Raw genomic sequence first — 19,592 nt, forward strand, 5'->3', positions numbered from 1 at the left:
ATGCTGAGAGGACCATATTCTACTCCAGGCACACAAGTGGCCAGTCTTGGGACCAGAATTAGTTAAGGCAAGTATGTAAACGGCTATGTGAGGTACCCTTGTGCCTTAAAAAAAAAACTGTCTTCTATACTGAAAGCACTCCTTGTCTTAGTCAGGGTTTCTATTTCTGCACAAAACATCATGATCAAGAAGCAAGTAGGGGAGGAAAGGGTTTATTCAGCTTACACTTCCACATCGCTGTGCATCACCAAAGGAAGTCAGAACAGGGACTCACATAGGGCAGGAACCTGGAGGCAGGAGCTGATGCAGAAGCCATGGGGGGTGGGGGGGCACGGAATGCTGCTTACTGGCTTGCTTCCCCTGGCTTGCTCAGTTTGCTTTCTTATAGAACTCAGGTCTACCAGCCCAGGGATGGCACCACCCACAATGGGTCCTCCGGGCTTGATCACTAATTGAGAAAATGCCTTACAGCTGGATCTCATGGAGACATTTCCTCAAGGGAGGCTCCTTTCTCTGTGATAACGCCAGCTTGTGTCAGGTTGACACACAAAACCAGCCAGTTACACCCCGCAAATGAAAGCCCACTCTTTGTCGGCTGTCCTTCAAGCCTTCCTGACCCTGCACCTAGGATCTGCACTATACCTCTCTTCTGCCTCAAGGACATGTCACCATTGCTAGAACTGCCTTTGTCTGGCCCACCTCCCTAGAAGCCACAGCCTGCCTCTGATGGTAGAAACAGGACTCTGGTCTTTTTGCTTAGAGTAGGGGTAAGGAATCAGCTGAGGACAAGGAGCCAGGCTGAACTAGTTGTGGAGAAGCAGGAGACATGAGGGACCCTAACTTTAGCCCAAAGTCATGGCTCACAGATACCTGGCAAGAAGCAGGAATGAGAGCAAAAAAGGTTGGGGTCTAGACTTGCCCAGCTTCTCCATCAGCACAGAAAATACTGCTCAGGACACTGGCAAAACTGGCTAAGAAAAATTAGGAGGCAGACATAGGAGACAACTCAGCAGGCCAAGGGCTCGGCACATAAGCAGAGAGGACCCATGTAAAAAGCGGGAGGGGGAAGGGGGAGGGGGAGGGGGAAGGGGGAGGGGGAGGGGGAGGGAGAGAGAGAGATATTACCACAGATTTTGACAGATGAAGGGACATGATAGCCAAGAAGCAGCACTGAGGAGCAGAGGGCCCTTCACCCAGCTGTGAAGAACTTTCACAACTGTGTGCAGAGGCAGAGGGCAGAATTCTTCCAAAAAGGGCTGAGAACATGGGGTGTCCACTGGCTTTGGTCAACAGCTCCAAGGACACAGGTTTACACCTGGGAGAGGAACTGGATGAGAGGGAACAGGCCCCCGGGAGTGTGTCAAAGTCACGATAAGGAGAATGGGAACATCTTTTTTTTTTTTTTTTTTTTTTGGTTTTTCGAGACAGGGTTTCTCTGTGTAGCCCTGGCTGTCCTGGAACTCACTTTGTAGACCAGGCTGGCCTCGAACTCAGAAATCTGCCTCCCAAGTGCTGGGATTAAAGGCGCACGCCACCACGCCCAGCATATGGGAACATCTTAGGGCTTGGACATAAAAGTCAAAAATTCAAGATATGCAGAGTATGGTGGTCTTAAGCTCAGAAGTCACCCGAGGAGAGCAGACTGCCATACCTCTTTGCTTTTCCTGCCTAGGCAGAGTTTGAGGTTATAATGTAACCTATGAAATAAATCATCCATTCTGTGCAAGTGTGTGGGGTAGTGAGAACATTGAGGATTACGTCCAGGGAGGGCCTCCGTCATGCTGGGCAAAGCCACCCACTGTAAAATGGGAAGACTGGGGCCCAGATCTGGAGGATCTCTGCCCCCCAGTGCTTGAGCTCTGACAAAGCAAAGACAACCACAGCACTGAACAGCAGGCAGGTCTCTGTGTACTGGCGAGTCTCCGTTCAACAGCGCCCTCTAGGGGACAGGTGTGGACTGGCCTACGCTAGCCACCAAGTCCCCAGGAAAATTCCCTTCTATTGGATCTACCATGAGTGGAGATCAGGCCAGGGTGGCATCTCCTCTGGGCTCCCAGAAGTCTTACCACTAAAATAACCTGATTAACAGAATGCACGGAGAACCTCCAAACAGCCCATGAACGAGTGAGTGTAGCAGAGCCAGCTCTTAGCAGCCATCAGAGGCAGAATTGCTGATGAGCCGGGGCACCCTGGGAAAGAGCAAGGGACAGCAGCTGAATGTAAGGAACCCTGCTCTCTTCCCAAGCACCAGGGAGGCTGGGCACAGTGGGTGGAGGCAGAGCTGACCAGTCTCCTCCCATCGCCAGCCTCACACAGGTGAGGCACACACTGGCCACAGGTCGGGCAGGAAGGCTCTTCAAAGGACATAGGGCATAATGTTCTTCTTTCTTGGCCTGCTGCCACAGTTGCCCTGGTGGTTGCCCTGCTCTGGAGTTGGAGCTGGTTTTGCTTGGGAACAGGCTGTTGTGGGGTTTTTTTTGTTTGTTTGTTTTTTTGTTTTTTTGTTTTTTGTTTTGTTTTATTTTTTTTTATCTTTATGAGGATGGGGTATCCCAGACAGGGAGACTGGTGAGGCCACAACCCCAGAGAGACTGTCGGAGAAGACTGAGAGCGACCCTGACTCAGCCGTGGTACTGGGGTGCAGTTTGTGTATGAGAAGTGTGGAAGAGGGAAGGGTACTGTCCCTGATACTCCCTCTGGGCTCTGCAAAAGGGAGTAGGGAGCATGAACACGGCTGATCTGATCCTGTGTGCTACAGATGCCATGTGCGCTGTCCTCTGCTCTTGATAGGCTGGCCCTCAGCAGCCACAGTCAGAAGTACGAGCTCTTCACAACAGCCACCCTCACACTGGAAGTTCTTCCCAAAGCCTCCATGTCTTGTCTTTGGGGTGCTGTTTTGTGGGACCTGCAGGGAACAAAAGACAGTCAGCAGCTACCCAACACATTGTGCGAGATGGTTCTCTTAGCATCCCCTGCTTAAAGAAGGGAAAATGTGCTCTAAAGCCAGGCGGACAGCTGTGGTGCTATGATAGCCAGTAACAGATAGAGTAAAGGTAGTGGGGAGGACTGGGCCTGGGGAGAGGCCAGCAAGTCTGTGATTACCCTGCAGGGAGCCCCTGCTCCAGGTCCTGGAGGGTGTCCTTCAGGGTCTGGCCCCGGGTCTCAGGAAGCAGAGCGCACAGTAGGCCTGCTCCAATGGGGAGGCTGCCAAAGATGACCATGGGAATCGCCTGGTGGTACTGTTCCAGCAGCATCACAAGGGGTGTGATGATGCCACCGACCCTGGAGAAGATGCTCACCAACCCCATGCCTGTTTGCCTGGGGAAAGAGCACAAGCTGAGGCTCTGCCCACTGATGGAGGCTACACTCTGTCCACAGCTGTGAGGGCACAGGTCTCAGCCACCTTTGGTCTAGACAGGGTAGAGCTTACAGGACCAGCCAGCCCCCTCTGTCTTCCCCCTGTCACTCAAGAGACTCAAACTCCCTTTCCCCTTTGGAGTGCACCTCTCCTGGGAGCACTCCTTCCTCTCCTGGGAGCACTCCTTCCTCTCCTGGGAGCACTCCTTCCTCCCCTGGGAGCAATCCTTCCTCCCCTGGGAGCACTCCTTCCTCTCCTGGGAGCACTCCTTCCTCCCCTGGGAGCACCCCTTCCTCCCCTGGGAGCACTCCTTCCTCTCCTGGGAGCACTCCTTCCTCCCCTGGGAGCACCCCTTCCTCTCCTGGGAGCATTCCTTCCTCTCCTCTCAGCTCTTACTTCTGTCCCACATTCAAGCTCTGGCATGGCCAGGGCCTGCCTATGACCACAAGTGGCACCTTGGTAAATGGCACTAGACTTCCTAGGCCCTGTAGGCAGCTCACTGGCTGCCTGTGGGCTGATAACAGAGAGGCAGACTTACTGAGTGAATTAGATCCCAGAGCAAAGGATCAAAAGTGAGCCAGCAGCTCTTACCTGATGATGGTGGGGAAGAGCTCAGCAGTGTACACATAGGAGATGGTGAAGGCCGCAGCCGAGGCAAACTTCCCCACCACAGCCAGCACAGTGACCACCGTGGGAAGATCTGGAGGACGAGCAGGACAGACACACACAGAGAAGGACAGCCATCACCTAAGCCTCAACACCTCCATGTCTACTCAAGTGCCTCACCATCTATACCCACACTCCGGGAAACTTAGTCCTGAAGAGGGAAGGGCAATGGATCTAGCCATGGCAGGGAGGAAGAGGCTGGGAAACAGCCTGGTACCTCCTGGGATGAAGATGATAATGATGTACATGATGCCAGCCAGAGTCAGAGTACACAGCTGGCTCCACTTGCGACCCAGCTTCTCCATCATGAGGACACTGAGGAAGCGGCCAGGCATTTCCACTGCTCCAAATATCAGCTGTGTCACATAGATATCCAGGCCAAAGTCCCCCACTTGGAAGCTGAGGCTGTAGTACACCAGACTGTCCACAAACCTACAAAGTACCCAAGCATTCTTGTCACTGCTAGGTGTACATCAGGTCACACCCAAAGGAACATCCTGGCTTAATGCATTCAGACCAGGAGACGTGGGTCATCTGAGGAGAAACCGTCACAGTTAGAGCCTGTGTCCACCCCTCCAGTGACACCCAGCAGAAGAACACAAGTGCCTTCTGGGTCTGTCCTAACAGAGGGACAAGGTCCTGGACACTTACCAGACAGCTATGAGAATCAGAGTCACCTTCCTGAGGTGAGGGTGTCTGAAAAGGTCCAAGGCGTTCCCCGAGGGGCCTGTCTTCTCAGGGACCAGCTACAAGAAGGGCAGAGTGAGGGGCCAGGACTCAGGCATGGAGATTGGCTTGAGTTGGGGTGTGCCTTCACCTGCTCACAGGTACCTGGTTCAGGAGCTCCGGGGAAAGTGGCCGGCCGTTCACCAAGGCTGCCTTCTGGACCAGTTGTTTGGCCTCTTCTGTCCTTCCTTGGGACAGAAGCCACCGTGGAGATTCTGGCAGAACCCTGTCAACCACGCATGGCCGTGATGCTGGGGTCTTAGGCTCTGTGCAGCCGCCCAGAATTCCAGTGCACACTGACCCTCCCATTCCAGCTCCACCAACTCCCTCTACTGGGCCCTGTGTCCTGACACAGAGGCCTGTCACTGGCAAGGGTCTCCTCACCAGAAATAGAAGAAGAGCAGTAAGACGGGTGCGGTGCCTGTTATCTGAAGGAGTCTCCAGTTTCGGACACCATAGGCCAGTCCTGCTAACACCATCTGCCCAAGGGCAACGTTGCTCTGGGCCAAGACCACGGCTTGTGTTCTCCAAGATGGCCCCACCCACTCTGAAACTGTGAAGAAAAAGGCTGAGACTGGATCTCATCTCCTCACTCCCCTTCTGGCAGTTTCCCAAAAGCCAACATGTCAGAGGTGTGATTGGTCCCAGCACAGAGAATTTTCCTGGGGCTTTTTCCAGTGCAGTTGCCTGATACCAATCCCACAGGTAGTTTTAGGGCTCTGACTCTGAGGTTCATGGGCCCAGATACTCACTCAGGACATTGGTACTTAGTAAAAATCCAGCATTGGCAGTAGCCAAGACAAAGCGTAGGGCCAAGTAGAGCTCAAAGCTGGACACGAAGGCTGTGGCCATGCTTGTGATGCCTGACAGAAGCACCTGCATCAGGAGGGAGGGTCTGCGGCCAATCCTGAGGTAATTGGGAACAGGATTTGAAGTGAAGAGGCTGGCCCAGGACTGAATCAAGAGAGCCCTCGGCAAGCCTATTCTGGCCCTCTGTCAGAGTGGGGAGATAGGGTTTTCCCTGGTAGGTAGGCAATAGGACTCATCTTGATGGCTACTGGTATAGCTCTGGGGGGTGGGGAGGGGGTAACTGAGCAAGCACCAGAAGCCTAAAAGCACGCCGGACCAGCAGCACATACCAGTCACAGACAGGCCCAAAGACCAGGGCCCCAACAAGGAGACCAGCCATGAACACCGACTGGGAGGTCTTCTTCAGGTTCTTTCGATCACACACCAGGTCAAACTGAAAGGAAGAAACATACTCATGTTACCAGCAGGTGCAGTGTCCAGGGTTGCCTTCACTCTCTAGAGCGCCCCTGTTTCACTGTCTATCAAGGTGCCTCACAGCCAAACAGTGGGCACATGGTAGTGAAAAATCTAAACAGAAGGGCCTGGAGAGTTGGCTCAGCAGTTAAGAGCACTGGCTGCTCTTCCAGAGGTCCTGAATTCAATTCTTAGCAACCACATGATGGCTCACAACCATCTGTAATGGGATCTGATGCCCTCTTCTGGTGTGTCTGAAGACAGCAGCAGTGTACTCACATACATAAAATAAAAATCTAAACAGAAATATAGCAACCTTTGAATCCTATCCGATATCACAACTTGCCTAAGAATTCACAGTTTAACATAGGGTACAACTCTTTTTCCTTCCAACAACATTCAATTTGCACAGTGTCTTGTCATTTGCTTTGACGCAAACCAAAAATTAGGGCGGCAGCGGGGGTGTCGAAGGATCAAGACGCTTGTGCAGCCCCTGGACCACTGACATCCTTTTAGTGTGTTTCATTCTCCTAAAGAACTAAGTACAGCCGGGCAGTGATGGCGCATGCCTTTAATCCCAGCACTCTGGAGGCAGAGGCAGGCGGATATCTGAGTTCGAGGCCAGCCTGGTCTACAGAGTGAGTTCCAGGACAGCCAGGGCTACACAGAGAAACCCTGTCTCAAAAAACCAACACCCACTCCAAGAAAAAACAAACAAACAAAAAAAGAACTAAGTAAAATATTTTTCCTTTTTGTCTGTTATTTTTCTATTGCTATGATAAAAAAAAAAAAAAAACAATGACTAAAAGCATTCAGGAAATATCTGGTTCACACTGCCAGATCATGGTCTCTCACAGAGGGAAGTTGGGGCAGGAGTAGAGGCAGAAGTTCTGGAGGAAGGCTGATCACTCGCTTGCTCTCAGCGGCTCAGGCTCAGTCCAAGACTACCATCCCGGGAATGGGCCTGCCCACCGTGGGCTAGGCCCTCCCTCTTCAATCATCAGTCAAGGGAATGGGGGGCTGGGCCCTCCCCCTTTAATCATCAGTCAAGACAATCTGTACAGACACAGCCGCAGTTTAATCTGATTTTGGAAACTCCTCAGCTGGGTTCCCTCTTTCCTGGTGTCTCTAGGTTATGCCAAGTTGACAATAAACTAGCCAGTACAGTGTGTACTGAATTCTTTGTTTAGTCTTAGGCAGGGTGCCGCGTAGCCCAGGATGTACTCAAACTCACGTTATAGGCAGGATGACCTTGAACAACCCATCCTCCTGCCTCTGTCTCCTGAGCAATGGGATTATAGGCATGTGTCACAACACCTTGCTCTGTGTATTAGTGTTTAAAACAACTACTCCTTGGAACCAGAATGCCTACCATTAAATTATTTGGACTTAATTACCTAATATATAGAACTGCTGGATTGTTTTTTTCTGGCACAGAGACCACCGTGTAAAACTATAAGAATGTAAAAGTTGTAAACTTCTGATAGAACTCTGATTGCTGCTTCCTGACAAACAGACTGTTTCCTGTGTAGGCTCCTCCAGCCTTACCACGTTTTCACATATGGCTGCCCAGTTCTTTCCAATGCCCCCCCCCCCCCGTTCGATCAGAACTCTAAAGAATGCTGACATGTCCCTTTTGGTCAGGACAGATGTCATGTCAGGACAGATGTATATGCACACAATGAGTGGGAAGAGGAATGTAGATCCGCCAGGGGTGGGGGAGTGTCAACCCACCTAGAGACAGGCTGATCACATCAGGAGTACTGGCTGGTTTTGTGTGTCAACTTGACCCCAGCTGAAGTTATCACAGAGAAAGGAGTTTCAGGTGAGGAAATGCCTCCATGAGATCCAGCTGTAAGGCATTTTCTCAATTAGTGATCAAGGGTGGGAGAGCCCACTGTGGGTGGCGCCGTCCCTGGGCTGGTAGTCCTGGGTTCTATAAGAGAGCAGGCTGAGCAAGCCAGGGAAAGCAAACCAGTAAGTAACATCCTTCCATGGCCTCTGCATCAGCTCCTGCCTCCAAGTTCCTGCCCTGTGTGAGATCCTGTCCTGTCTTCCTTTGGTGATGAACAGCAATGTGGAAGTATAAGGAAGCTGAATAAATTGGTTCCTCCCCAAGTTGCTTCTTGGTCAGGGGTACAAACTCTAAGACACCAGGAGTACCAGGTAGAGAAGCACATGACCCCACATATCCCTGCAGACAAGTCTACTGCATGCACACTGATCCCCATCCTGCTAGGCTGAGGCCCCCCAGTGGGAGTTTTGTGACCTCGTATGGATCAGGCTCCACGAATGCTTAGGTGGGAGCCTGCCCTGTGAGGGCACTTCCAGCGTCACGTCTATACATTGTGTGCCAGCAAAGCCTGGGTTCCTACCAATGCTTTCATGTGAGGGATAAAGGTTTGCACCACCATGCCTGGCTATTTCCCCCCGTATTTAGATTCATGTGTGCTGGCTTTGTAAACAATAATGTGTTGAGATGTCAAAAGGTGAGAAATGCCTGCTAGGTGTTTCTTGAGCCAATCAAGTTGACAATCAAAATTAACCATCCGTGAAGCTGAGGACGCTGGCGTGAGCTGTCCTTTGCCTTTTCATAATCGATACTCCAAACTGATCAAAAGCCCTCTGGCTGGTCAGAAACCCTCGGTTTGAAGTCAGTTGGCAGTAGGTAGAGGTGAGAGAGATATGTCTATTGATGTATGCAAGAAATTAAACCAAGCGAAGGCTAAGAGAATGTTTGCTGAAATGGGTTAATGAATAAATGAACTAAAACTTACACCCAGCTACTTGATCAGTTAAATAACTTAGCAGGAAGTTAACCAATCCGGGAGTTGCAAAACTCACACTTCTCAAGGGCAGTAGTTCTTCCGAAGGACTTGCAGGACGTATGGGATGGCAAACTAACTGCCTCTGAACGAAGCCAGGCAAGATGCGAAACTTAACTGCGGTGCTTCCCTGTTCTATAGAGCTCTGGTTTTCTCTATCCACTAGAAAATTACTTCAAAGTAAGAGATCACTTAAAATGAATGCAAACAGATGGGAGCCCGCTGCTGCCAGGCTCCACAGTCAGAGCTGAATAGCTTTGTGTGACCTTGAGCCTGTTAGCCAATTTGCCTGTGTCTTGGTCTCCAGTCATGCAAAAATGGGGAAAAAGTTGACTAGGCTGTGACCTGATATAATCAGGTCATCTCTAACTCTTCTAGACCAGCGGCTGCTACGCAGATGCTTCCAGTCTAGGTTGGCTGGGATGACTGTGTGCTGAGCCTGTGGCCACAAAGCTGGTGTGTGTGTGTGTGTGTGTGTGTGTGTGTGTGTGTGTGTGTGTGTGTGCAGATCTTTGCAGACACAAATGCCAAGTCTGGCAGCCCTGGTCCATAGAACCATCTGCCACCTCCCATTAGTCTATAACCCTTGTAGCTTGAGTCTTGGTAAACGCTTACCACTGCATTGGTCACAAGCAGCACCTGAACCTTGCAGGACCTCAGGTGTGCTCAGTCGCAGGTGCGATGTGGCAGGTAGCAAGGGATGGAAGGTTCCAACTCAGCACACCAGTCATCACCCTCTATGGCTTTTACCAGGTGGTTTTGGCACAGTGGCTGATTCTGCCCAAGCCCGACTGTAGTGGCCTACAAAATGTCACTCTCATTCCTAAAGCACATCCCATGATATCTCCCTCCCCATTCCCTAACCTTCAGCGGCCCTCTCAAGTTTCTAGGAGAAGGCTTCGATTCCTTGGCACTGCACCTAGGATAATTCCCAGATCCTTTTATGCCAGCATCCCTCAACTATGCTAGGCACTTCATGCCTCCAGAGCCTTAAAAAAGGCCGTGCTCTCTACTTTTCCTCTCCTCCCGTCCAAATGCCTTTGGTCCCTGCAAAGATCACACTGCTGTGATTCACTGATAGTGGATCCATCTCTCTTCACTGGCCTATGTGGACAGGAAGGCCAGGCATGTTTTCATGTTACTGAGGTTAGGTGCAGGAACATCAAGCAGGAAAAATGTCTTCAAGAGCACAATCTATCAGAAAATATGTTCTCTTCAAATCAGTGTGGTTTGTGTTTCCATTTGAATATGACGTCGCAGGTTATAGAAGGGGCCCTGGGGTTGGTGTGCAGAGCCCTCCACTGTGTCGTCCAAGAGACAGAGCTTGGGATTACAGTGTGGAACAGGACACAGATTTCCAAAGGTGACACAGGTGTACATTACCAGGGGAGTCTGAGGTAGGAGGTAGAGTGTGAGGGGAGACAGGACAGACTGTTTGTGTCAGCTCTCAGGTTATATGTAGTCCCTCAGGGAGCGAGGGAAGTCCAGTCAGGAGCTCAGGCAGCATCGGAAGCAGGACAGGAGTGATGCTGCCTGTGGACTCCCCAGCTCCTAGGTTCTCAGCTCCCTTTCTTATTCAGCTTAGGGCTACCTGCCCACAGGAGGCATTCTCCACAGTGGGTTGGGCCATTTTATATCAATTAGCAATAATTTAAAAAAAAGTCCCCACAGACATATCCACAGGCCAATGTGACCTGGGCAATCCCTCAAATGAGGATCTCTATTTCCAGATGACTCTCATTTGTATTATGTTGATAGCAAAACTAGCAAGGGCTTCACCCCTTGTCAATTCAATACGCAAATACAGCGCCTGTTATACTGTAACTTTCCTCTCTTGTTTGTCCCCAAGATCTTACAACATCATCATAATGTAAAATACAACTTTAAAAACCCCACAGTCTTTAATAAAATTTTCAGTTTTAAAAGGTCAATGTCTCTTTAAAAATCTAAAGTCTCTGAACTGTGAGCTCCTGTCAAATTAACAACAACAACAAGTTATATACACCCTCCCCAAATAGACGGAACAGGAATAATCCGACAAAGCCAACAGTGTACAGAACCGTTGACGTCCAGCATCTGTGACACACACACACACACACACACACACACACACACCGTGAGCTTCTGGGTTCCAAGTGGCTTGGGAAGTCCAGCCACTGTCTCCACTCTCCAAAGCATACAGAGCTAAGCTTGTAGACTCAGGATGCCTCCCCATCCCACCCCCATCCCATCAGGATGGACCCTTGATGGTCATCCCATCCCCTGGCACTGTCTGAGGTGTCCTCTGGAACTGAGGCTGTCCCTTCACCGATGGCTTCTTTTGGTCTTTCTGTCGGGACTCCAACTGCACCTCATGGTGCAGAACGTTAGCTTCTTTCCATGACTCCTTCAATCCCAGGGTCTCCTCTGTACCTGAGGCTGACCTCTGAACTCTCTTGAGGGACACCGACACTGCCACATGGCTCCAGGCTTGAGGTGTTCCTTCACCTTCCAACTCAGAAGGCACGGGAGACTCTTTACATAGTGCCAAGTTCAGTTACCAGCTTCAGATGAAGCCACTCCCTCCTAACCCCTAGACCATAGCTTCTGTGTACTGTGTACTGAGTCTAGGGAAACAGTTTACAAACTATTTCACCTCCGTGGTGATGGTCTCTATTAATCATTGATGATTTTCAGTCCCAAATGACCAGCATCTATTGGTCCAGCAAAGCAAAGGTTTTATTTCTGCACATGATTAATCCGAGATATGATTAATCCAATGCCAGCAGCCATTGCTTTCCTCTGAAGCCTCCCACGCCACGTGGCCACCATCTGTATTTCTCTTGGTACCCAAGATACTACAGATGAGCACGTGATTGCTTTACACTCAACATCTTCCAGCATCTTCCACAATCCCTAAAACAACATGCTTAGAATCAGCACAACAACAACAACCCTATCCTGGTCCAAATTCTACTTTTCTGTGACCAGAAACAACATGTGGAGGAGATGGTTAATTTGGCTTACAGATTGGGGTCCATAATCAAGGACATCCAATGCAGGCATCCAAAAGCAAGAACTGAAGCAGAGGGTACAGAGAACTGGAGCTGACTGGCTTGCTCCTGGGCTGCCTTTCTTATAGAGCTGAAGCCAGTCATCTTAGGAAGGGTTTTTCACACGGAGGCCTGGGCCCTCTCGCATAAATAAGCAACCAATATATATATACCCGCCTCGGAGACATGTCACCAGGGTGGCCTGATATAGACAATTCCTCAATAAAGGGGACACTATTTCCAAGTGACCAGGACATGGACCTTTATTTTTTTGCTTGTTTATTGTTGTTGTTTTGTTTTGATTTTTCGAGACAGGGTTTCTCTGTGTAGCCCTGGCTGGCCTGGAACTCACTATGTAGACCAGGCTGACCTTGAACTCAGAAATCTGCCTGCCTCTGCCTCTTGAGTGCTGGGATTAAAGGCGTGTGCCACCACACCCGGCTGACATGGACCTTTAAACAAGTTGTTTTGAGCATGGCACCAGTGTCTCCTAACATACATGTCTCCATATGAGAGCATGCTGTTTATTTTTCTCTTACATACTTTGTGTGTGTGTCTATACATGTGTTTATATATGCATGTGCATGCCAGAGCATATATATGGAGGCCAGAGGACTAGTTACTGGAGTCCAATCTCTTTGTCTATCGTGTGGGTTCCAGGAATTGGATTCAAGTCATCAGGCTTGGCAGTACCACCTTTACCTGCTGAGCCATCTTGATGGCCCTGTGCTGACTATTTTTGACATCTCTGCAGCCAAGGATTGGTAAAGCGTTATAGGATCTTGCTATGGATATTTTTGATACTCTAGGACAAGAGGGACTGTGGTGGCTGAGTATCCACAGATAAGTATATTTCAATGATTGCTTTGTGGTCATCCAAAACTGTAAAAGGAATGGGGGTGTGGTGCTGTCAAACTGTTTTCTTGCTTGTGAGGACCCAGATGACCTTAGGGATGACCCCCGTGGCTGAGAAGTGTGTCAGGAAGACATAGAAGGCCATCACATCAGAGATTCCTCAAAAACGGGCCTGTTCCCAAATGTTGTTACACCCACGGAGACTGGAGACTGGAGACTGCTCTGAGGCCATGCAAAGGCCCAGCATGCACATCGTCGTAAGCAAGTGGCAATGCTTGAGTAAGCGTTCCTGGTGGGTGCTGTCATTTAAAAATGTGCTCCATTTTGACTGCACCTTTTTTGTCCACCCATGAGCAGATCCTGTGCTTTTTTTGACTCATTGGAGTAATTACTCCCATCCTGGTCCCTCTTGCCAAGAGGTTCTGTGTGGCTACCTTTTAAGGAGATCTGCTGGCTATTTGCTGTCAGAGAACAAAGTTAACCACTAACTTTCACTGATAAATGAAAAGGACTGAACTTTTTCAAATGCCAAACTTGTCCTGACAAGATAGCTCGAAGGGTAAAGACGCTAGCTACCAAACTTGAAGACCTGAGTTCAGTCCTCAGGACTCACACAGTAGAAGAATAGTCCTGGCTTCTTCAAGTTGTTATCTGACCACACACATGCTGCGACTACCGCAAACACACCCATCTTGGTGTCTGTGTTGTTCCTGTCTCTGCGGGTCGGAGACTGTGGCAAGTGGTGGCCCGTACGGGGAACTCATAGTGTTGGTAAGCAACGGTAAGTAAAGAAAGCACAGGCCTGTTGGGTTCCCAGGAAAAAAGGGACGAAGCACTAAGGTTCTCAGGAATAGAGATGAAGGGAATTTCAGACGGGGAAATTTTGGTAAGCAGCGGCAAGTGGTGGCCCATATGGGGAAATTTTAGTAGACTGCAGCAAGTGGTGTCCCATATGGGGAAATTTTGGTAAGCAGCAGTAAGTAAAGAAAGCACAGGCCTGTCAGGTTCACCGGAAAAAAGGGAACGGAGCACTAAGGTTCTCGGGAATAGAGACGAAGGGAATTTCAGCAACATGGGTTCAACTGTGTCTAAAGTGAAAGTAAAAAGGCTGCCTTTACCGTAACTCAGGTTGAGTCCCACGTAGCCCTGCTAATTCTTAAGGGTATAACGGTGGGGCTAGGAGCTTTTGGTAAACAACCTGGTGTAATAATCATGCCATATACTCCTAAACAGATTGAGGTACTTGCCTCCACTAATTGGCTTCAGTTTTTCATGAGAAATCCTACCCAGACTGAGCCAATCCCAGGTGCTGTTGATGTATTTACTGATGGATTCAAAGGCAGCATGGGAGTAGTTTATGTTGAAGGAAATCAACCCCAAGCTCATGTATTTCCCTTTCAATCTGCACAAGCTGTTGTTGGAGCAGTTAGTATTTGCTTCCTGCATTACTCATATGTCAGGAATGTGTGTAACTTTTGTTCAGTATCAGAATTTTTCCAGAGCTGAAAATCTGTCCTGTGCAATTGGTGTGATGCTCCTAGGAAATTGGAGTCATGATCTCGACACAAAGATGAAGGAATTGTGAGCATTGATTGTTGCGGTGAACAACACCTGTGTGGAGATTGCAACTTCAAGGCAATGGCTGGAGATCATCCAGGGAACTGTGGGATTCTTAAAGAACTGGGGAGGGATGGCCTTCTGGGAGCTCCTGCTGACTGTTGTGTGTGGAGGAATGCTTTGGTGGATGGCACGTATTCGAAGGCAGCACAGGGCTGATAAACGAGCCTTAGTGCAGGCTATGGCAGCCTTGGAAGCAGGAACATTCCCCCCAATGTTGGCTCAACATGCTGGATCAGTAATCAATGATGGGTAAGAACCTCACGTGCACATACCAACCTAAGACAGGATGGTGAAAGTGAGTTCGTCACTCCCATGACAGGTAAGGATGTGGCACGGATGGGGGCAACCTAAGACAGATGCTGATCCCAGAGCTACTAATAAAACAAGAAGGGGGAGAAGTGGGAAGCGGGTGCAGCCGCATGGGTCAAGATGGCGCCCTGACCCATTGCCAGGCCCCGTGAAACCCACATGTTTACTGCCTTGCCCGAACATGTGCAGTGAAACTGCATGTGTAAGATGCCTGCCAAGTTAGATTATTCCTCGTGATCTGGATCTGTCAGCCTATCTGTGACCGACCTGAGCTTGTGCCTGGAGCATGTGTGATTCTGATTGGATGAGGTGGTTTGGAGCGAGATGAGGTCAGTTGCCGCTACTGTATAAATATAGCCCTTGCCCTAAGTGAAAAAAGCTGAAGATAAAAAGTGCTGCAAAAAAAGAGCTGCAAGTAAAGAGGAAGCTGTGGAAGCTGCATGAACCTGTCTTAGTGTCTGTGTTGTTCTTGTCTCTGCGGGTCAGAGACTGCAGCAACACCCCAACATGCAAGTGTGTGCGCGAACACACACACACTCACATCCCAGCACCCTGTGTCACTTCAAAACTACCTGTAGCTCCGGCTCCAGAGACTTGGATGCCCTCTTTCTGGCCTCTATAGGCACCAGTCATACAAGTAGGCAAAACACCCATATACATAAAATAACAACTTAAAAACAAAAATATACCATACTGATTAGGCTCATAATCTCAGCGATTGTCTCCTTTCAGTTGTCATATGTGTTTTGTGTAGAGTTGGAACCTGACAGTGAGGATGTGGCATTTCCAGAGTCCAGCTGACAGCTGGGGATAGGGGAAACTGGAGCGAAGGTGCTGGTGGGAGGAGCTGTGAGATCACATGCTTTCTGGCCATGGGGATGCAGGCCTACTGCCTGAAGGAGCTGCTGCTGGTTAGTGTGGATGGAGGGAACTCTAACATCACGGAGCCAGTCAGAGGAGCCCCAGATGTCATGGAGAAGCCGCGGGCACCCATAGAGGGCTTCCCAATGTCATAGAAATCAGGGTAGGGACCGTATGGAGTCTCTTCCAGAGCATTCAAGAGCTTGGTTTGGTGCAGTTTCCAGCTTATAAAAAGATTCGAGTGATCTTTCCCTCATTCCCCAAATTCCAATTCTGACTGATTCACTGGTGTTAAACCGGGGCTTTCTCTCTTGTCAAATTTTTAATATACACATTATTATCAAGAAAATTAAAAGGACAAACAAAATGAGGTCCCAGCTCCTTGCTAACTTCCCATCAGTCTCGGTGCTCAGTGCCTGTGACTCTCTCCTTTCTCTGAGGCTCCTTAGCCATGTGCCTGCTCCCTGCGGCCAGGCTCTCCTCTGATCTTTTCTGCAAAGGACTCCTTGCTCTCTGTTAACATTCTGGGGAGCTTTCTATTGCCGCCAGCATCAATTACTACCTCGTCAAGTAGGTCGAAGCAACTGTCAGGTCTCAGAGTCCACTGACCTTGTATTTCTGTACAAAGGATCCATATCTTCCATGACCATTGGGGTCCTGGAAGATGAAGAACAGGCCACCGCTCTCCTTTGACTGTGCCTATACTATCTGGGCTGGATGAAGTTACATAACAGACCAGCGCATGCTGTGCACAGGGCTTAGAGTAGGCTCAGAGCAATCTAGCAGGTTCAATGGACCTTAAAGATACTGCTGTTTGGCCAGGTGGGCAGAGCAATTCTGTGCAATTATATGTGTGCTCCAAACACGTGAGGGGTAGTTAGGGTCAGAATCTACCACAGGGTGATGCCAGGGAACCATGGAGAGGCCCAGAGCAAGGTTCTCAACCTGTGGGGTCAAATGACCCACTGCAGTTCAAACCAGCAGCAAGAGTACAATGATGAAATATCAATAAATACAGCTTTACAGTTGGGGGTCACCACAACATGGGGAGCTCTATAAAGAGTTGCAACATCACATAAGTTGAGAACTACTGGTCTAGAGTCTTCCAGGCCAGGTAGGAAATCATTGAATCAGGCTAATAGATTCAGTGATTAGGAGTATCCTTAAGCAACCTAGCTCCATGGGGTCAGGGTCAGGGTGGAGAGTCCTAGGCAGGACACACTGTCAGATGGGAAGGACTATAGTCGCATCCAAAGAAAGTAAATGTTTCACTTTAGTTAAAACACTGTCTCCAAAGCCATCTAAGAATGAATGTTTTTTTTTCTAACGTGTGTGGGGGAGGGGAGTGAATGTTTAATCTGTGAGATTGAGATCTGCAACCAGAAACATGCTGAGAATGCAGAGACCGATCCCCCTCTAGAGCACCCTCCCTCAGGTCTCTAGACTCTCCAGATGTGTTGCTCCTCTGCTGACAAGAAAGGCAGGGCTGGACAGCGGGGATCCAGCAGAGTAGCCCTGGCTCCATGGCCAGCTTCCTTTACTGCCTAGGTTAAGACATCTCCTCCAACTATGCCTCAGCCCGACACAGGATGCTTTCTGAGGGCCCCTGGGACTCAGAGGTTGCTGGGAGAAGAACTGATTTATCTGCTTGGATTTCTAAGAGAATAGAGCTAGTAGAAGCAAATGTTTGGTTATCCACACAAGGATCATGAGGTCTGAAGTATTCTCCGGAATCCTAGAAGCTGGTAGAAAGAGAACTAGACAGAGGCTGGGAAGTAGGAAGCTACATCGGATGCACAGGAAGGCAGAGGGGTGGATGTGGACAGAGGGGACATTAGACAGGAGGAGAGCATTAGACATCTGATGAAGGGGCTTACAAGTCTTTGGAATAGGTTAACTTATAGCCAGGAAGACTTGCAGGAAAAGGAAGACTCTGAAAGCTAAAAGAGAGGGGAGTTATGGGTAAGCGGGGGCAGGTCTAAAGGCAAGAGGCTAGCCATAGGGCATAAACTTTTTACATGGGTGGTGTGGAGCGAAAACGAGTACCTTACCCACGGAGCCATCTCCAACCTCTCTTGCCAATTGTTACTCGTGCATTATTTTCAAGACCATTAAACAAATAGCAACAACAGCAGCAACAACAGAAAAAGGTTATAAGCCATTGCACACTTCCTATCTGGTCTCTGTGGCCCAGGCCCCTTCTTTAATACACCAGAGGTGGATTCAACTCCCAGACAGACTGTCTACTGTTTATGGCCAGGCTCCCTTTTACTCTCCTTCTCTGTAAAAGGGTTCCTCTTCTCTGTCAACAGTTTATGGATATCTTGGTGCTGCCAGGTCCACAAAAAACAAAAAAGAAACATTGATGGACAACAAGCAAAACAGATATACAAAATGAGGATGAGAGACAGGCCAACAGAGGACAAAGAAAAACACAGGATGACCAGAAAACGGGAACATAGGCAAGAGGTAGCTATATACATGCATACAGGCAACAGGTAGCTATGTACATGCATACAGGCAACAGGTAGCTATATACATGCATACAGGCAACAGGTAGCTATGTACATGCATACAGGCAACAGGTAGCTATATACAAGCATACAGACAGAACAACAGAGGGTAATCAAAGGCACAGGGTCAGACAGAGGACCTGACACACCACACAAGTGGGCACACAGACAGCAGACCATCCTACCTCTTTCTTTAGGGACTGAGGCCGGTTCTCAGGATAGTCCCAGCCTGAGTCACAGGCCTGTGTCTCATTGAAGCGGTGGCTCAGGATGTCTTCCAGGCTGGCACTGTCAGGAGGTGGCCGGAACATGAGGCAGGACTCGGGTCTGCCCGCTGTGTCGTTGGGGATGCTTATAGCCAGCTGCTCAGCGGCACTTAGGTTGAAAGTGTGGTTCTTAACCCAGGACACTGAACAGTGGTGAGCCTCATCAAGGACCATGAAGACTTGGCCAAATATGAAGAATGCAGCCAGGAAATTGGGAATGCCCATCAGGATGGTCAACCGCACCTGAAAGCGACCAAAGTCGCCCACTTCAGCCATGACCTGTGCAAATTGAGCCATGTCTGCTTCTCACTCCTGAGTCTAGGAACACCACACAGGTATAAAGGCTGGCTTTGGGACACTTGCTGCTCTGGGCTGTGGTGACAGCTACATTAATATTTAATCTAGCCATGCTAAACTCTGCCTATCAAACCTCTTCTACTAGCTGTAACCAAAATGTGCCATAGTTTGACACTGAAATGCACCCCACAAAGGTCTGTTAAAGGTCTTATCTGTTGAAGACTAGGTGCCCACCTGCTAGTACTACTGAGAGTAAGTGCAACCTGGAGGGGGTGGGGCCTATCTGGAGGAAGTGGGTGATTGAAGAAGGCATGCCTTCGGAGGAGCTATTGTAGCTCCCATCTTTATCCTGTGCTTCCAGAACACCAGGAGGGTGGCAGCTTTGCTCCAGCATACTTCTGTCATATTGTCCAGTCTCACTACAAGACCACAAAAAAAAAAGAAAGAAAGAAAAAGAAAAACAAACCAAACAAACAAAACAGAACCTAGTGACCTGAACCTGAACCAAAATAAATCTTTCCTGTGGACGCCCGACTTGCCAGCAAGGAGGACGCCACAACAGGATTCTTCTGCACACGTTTATTGGGAGAGCTTGATAGCGAAGGCGAAAGACCCCGAGCCCCAGAACTGGTGCTGCTTATATAGGCCTAGGAGTGGCATGTCTATACCTGATTGGTTGTGCTTTCAGTACCTCATTTACATTCCCCGGGATGGGCTGTGACTTGGCAAAAAACCCTTATGTACATACACACATTGGTTGTTTACCCGAACTTACAGGTGGTGGCCAGCGGTAGCCAGCGCCATCTTGTAATGGCATATGTGGCTTCCCACATCTCCCCCTTTTTTATTATTATGGCCTAATCCAACGATCTAGTCACTAGCCTCTTCAGCTCGCAACGATCAAGAAGGATCTCGTTTTTGGCGGACCATGATCACCCATGCATGATCGCGTGCATGATCGCGTGCAATGGGCATAGCCTCAGTGATGTGAAAGGGCTGAT

General features: G+C 49.3%; 1 protein-coding gene across 2 annotated transcripts; it reads right to left on the reverse strand.

The window, feature by feature from the left end:
- Window positions 1-2,496: 2,496 nt before the first annotated feature.
- Slc22a13 (solute carrier family 22 (organic cation transporter), member 13) lies at window positions 2,497-18,636 on the reverse strand. Of its 2 annotated transcripts, none has more exons than XM_006511917.3 (10): window positions 7,748-7,764; window positions 5,890-5,993; window positions 5,503-5,657; window positions 5,135-5,303; window positions 4,856-4,976; window positions 4,676-4,770; window positions 4,242-4,456; window positions 3,950-4,058; window positions 3,103-3,318; window positions 2,497-2,905 (listed from the first exon to the last, which is right to left on the reverse strand). In XM_006511917.3, the coding sequence occupies exons 2-10, from the start codon at window positions 5,937-5,939 to the stop codon at window positions 2,812-2,814; spliced, it is 1,224 nt and encodes a 407-aa protein (XP_006511980.1). In that variant the 5' UTR covers window positions 5,940-5,993; window positions 7,748-7,764; the 3' UTR covers window positions 2,497-2,811. The 2 variants fall into 2 exon arrangements, with proteins under 2 accessions (XP_006511980.1, NP_598741.2); NM_133980.3 differs by lacking the exon at window positions 7,748-7,764 and adding an exon at window positions 18,214-18,636 and having other exon boundaries at window positions 2,505-2,905.
- Window positions 18,637-19,592: the final 956 nt, after the last annotated feature.

The sequence above is a fragment of the Mus musculus genome, chromosome 9, assembly GCF_000001635.26.
Source record: "Mus musculus strain C57BL/6J chromosome 9, GRCm38.p6 C57BL/6J".
Taxonomy (NCBI): Eukaryota; Metazoa; Chordata; class Mammalia; order Rodentia; family Muridae; genus Mus; species Mus musculus.

Bases quoted from the DNA above. Each gene is read 5' to 3' on its own strand.
- Slc22a13 (NM_133980.3), bottom strand. From the start codon at position 18,591: ATGGCTCAATTTGCACAGGTCATGGCTGAAGTGGGCGACTTTGGTCGC. The intron at 4,457-4,675 runs GTAAGTGTCCAG...GGTACTTTGTAG, and splicing joins CTGATTCTCATAGCTGTCTG to GTTTGTGGACAGTCTGGTGT. The intron at 3,319-3,949 runs GTAAGAGCTGCT...CTCTTTCCCCAG, and splicing joins CTCTTCCCCACCATCATCAG to GCAAACAGGCATGGGGTTGG.